Here is a 2152-nt window from a genome sequence, read left to right on the forward strand (position 1 = left end):
ATAAATATTTGTCACTACAAATATAGAACAGCAATAGTTGAATAGTTCCTGGCTCCTGCTTAATGTAAAGACTTCTGGCTTCATTTACTAAAATATAAACACTGGAAATATCCACAGCCAGATATTTGCAATATCGTATAGTTTATATCATAAAAAGTGGGTACTATTTTAAAACAAATTAAATTACTTATTACTTTTTAGAGGGAGGAGAGTTAGTTATTCCCAACACTGTACAAAAAAGTGCTGACTCACCTGCTCGCTGACAGCATTTTTCTGCCAACAGTTGGTGGAGACGGTTCACAATGGAAAAAGCTTCTTATCCACCAACTTTTATCAATTAATTCAGGTAGCCCTGCCGGAGGGGAGGAAATGCTGTCAGACACTCACTGAGCAACAGGCTGGCAAAATGCAGAGAGCTAGTTGAAAGAAAGAGGCGATACCCGGGGTTTTGTGCTGGTCTGGAACATTCCCAGGATCGGAACACAAGGATGAACCGGAGGAAACGCTGCACTCCGAGTTCTGTCGTGCTGCTCATGGAACACAAAGAACGAAAAAACGCTCAGGGAAAGCACAATTCCAGGCCAAGGGCATTCACAGAGGACGGGGTATCTCAGAGGAAAGGATACACCCAACAATAACTTTGCTACACTGCAAAGAGCGGTTTTTCAACATCAGCTATTTTTACTGCAATTGCTTGTGTGAAAGCTTTGGTAACTCATCCCTCATCCACCAGTTGCTCGGGAAAAAAGCCAACTTGATAATGCGCTCTGCCTGAGCTTGCAAAACTGCTAATTCCATGTTTTACCCATGCCACACTTTATAATAATAATAAAAAAAAACCCTGCTAATTATTTCGATGGGGAAAGTTAGATGAACGACCAGGGGTAGATAGCGAAAGTGGGAGAGTCTGGGTTAGAGGGAGACCAAGCGAATGGGGGGTCTCGTTCTTCCAGCCCACCCAGAGGGGACCCGCAATCCCGACGGAACCCGCGATCCCGACGGAACCCACAATCCCGACGGAACCCGCGATCCCGACGGAACCCGCGATCCCGACGGAACCCACAATCCCGACGGAACCCGCGATCCCGACGGAACCCGCTGGCCCCGAGGGAACCCGCGATCCCGAGGGAACCCGCGGCCGCCCGGACGGGCGGCCGCGGGTTCCCTCGGGATCGCGGGTTCCCTCGGGGCCCCGTCGCACTCACTCCTGTAGAATCCGTTCCTGGCCAAGAGGCAACCGGGCGCGGGGACCGTCGCCATCGCGTTGTCGCACGGGGCCACCCGCGGTGCCACCGCGGCCCTATATGGGCCGCGGGGCCGGGCGAACCGCCCCGGGGCGGTGCCAACTCCCGACCCGGACCGACCCGGGCTCGGCGGATGCTCCGCGTGTCCCCGCGCAGGACACGGGAACGGCCGGGAATGGGAGCGGAGGGGCCGACCCGGGTGTTCCCGCATATCCCGGGAATGGGAGCGGAGGGGCCGACCCGGGTGTTCCCGCATAACCCGGGGATGGGAGCGGAGGGGCTGATCCGGGTGTTCCCGCATATCCCGGGAATGGGAGCGGAGGGGCCGACCCGGGTGTTCCCGCATAACCCGGGAATGGGAGCGGAGGGGCCGACCCGGGTGTTCCCGCATATCCCGGGGATGGGAGCGGAGGGGCTGACCCGGGTGTTCCCGCATAACCCGGGAATGGGAGCGGAGGGGCTGACCCGGGGGAAGCCGCCGCCTCCGTCCTGCAGGAAGCAGCCCGGGATTCCGGGAATCCCGGAGGTTTTTGCTCTCCTACATAAGCATGTGGCTACAGACAGGGACTGGAGAAAGTGAAGCCAAAGGAGCGTGTGTCACTGCTCCTGCAAAAGGGAATTCCGCGATAATCTCTAATTTCTTGGTAAAGTTTAAGAAAGTCCCAGCTAGATGACTGAATGACGCCGTCTTCCCATGTGACTAAGCGCACAGCTCTCTTTAAAGATGCATCATCTTATCTCACAGCAAAACTTGACCCCCCATGTATTACCATACTTTCCAGAATTGTCACCAGAAATAAAAATAAAAATAAAAATAAAAATAAAAATAAAAATAAAAATAAAAATAAAAATAAAAATAAAAATAAAATAAAAAAGGTGCTAATTTGGATATTGGAAGTGCGCATGCT

General features: G+C 52.9%; 1 protein-coding gene across 1 annotated transcript; it reads right to left on the minus strand.

The window, feature by feature from the left end:
• Positions 1-244: 244 nt before the first annotated feature.
• Positions 245-1260, minus strand: PPDPFL (pancreatic progenitor cell differentiation and proliferation factor like). The gene is made up of 3 exons (XM_088536356.1): positions 1206-1260; positions 441-527; positions 245-352 (listed from the first exon to the last, which is right to left on the minus strand). The coding sequence occupies exons 1-3, from the start codon at positions 1258-1260 to the stop codon at positions 249-251; spliced, it is 246 nt and encodes an 81-aa protein (XP_088392482.1). The 3' UTR covers positions 245-248.
• Positions 1261-2152: the final 892 nt, after the last annotated feature.

This window comes from Tinamus guttatus, unplaced genomic scaffold (genome assembly GCF_059628265.1).
Source record: "Tinamus guttatus ecotype Peru unplaced genomic scaffold, ASM5962826v1 Tinamus_guttatus_pri_ptg000659l, whole genome shotgun sequence".
NCBI classification, from domain to species: Eukaryota; Metazoa; Chordata; class Aves; order Tinamiformes; family Tinamidae; genus Tinamus; species Tinamus guttatus.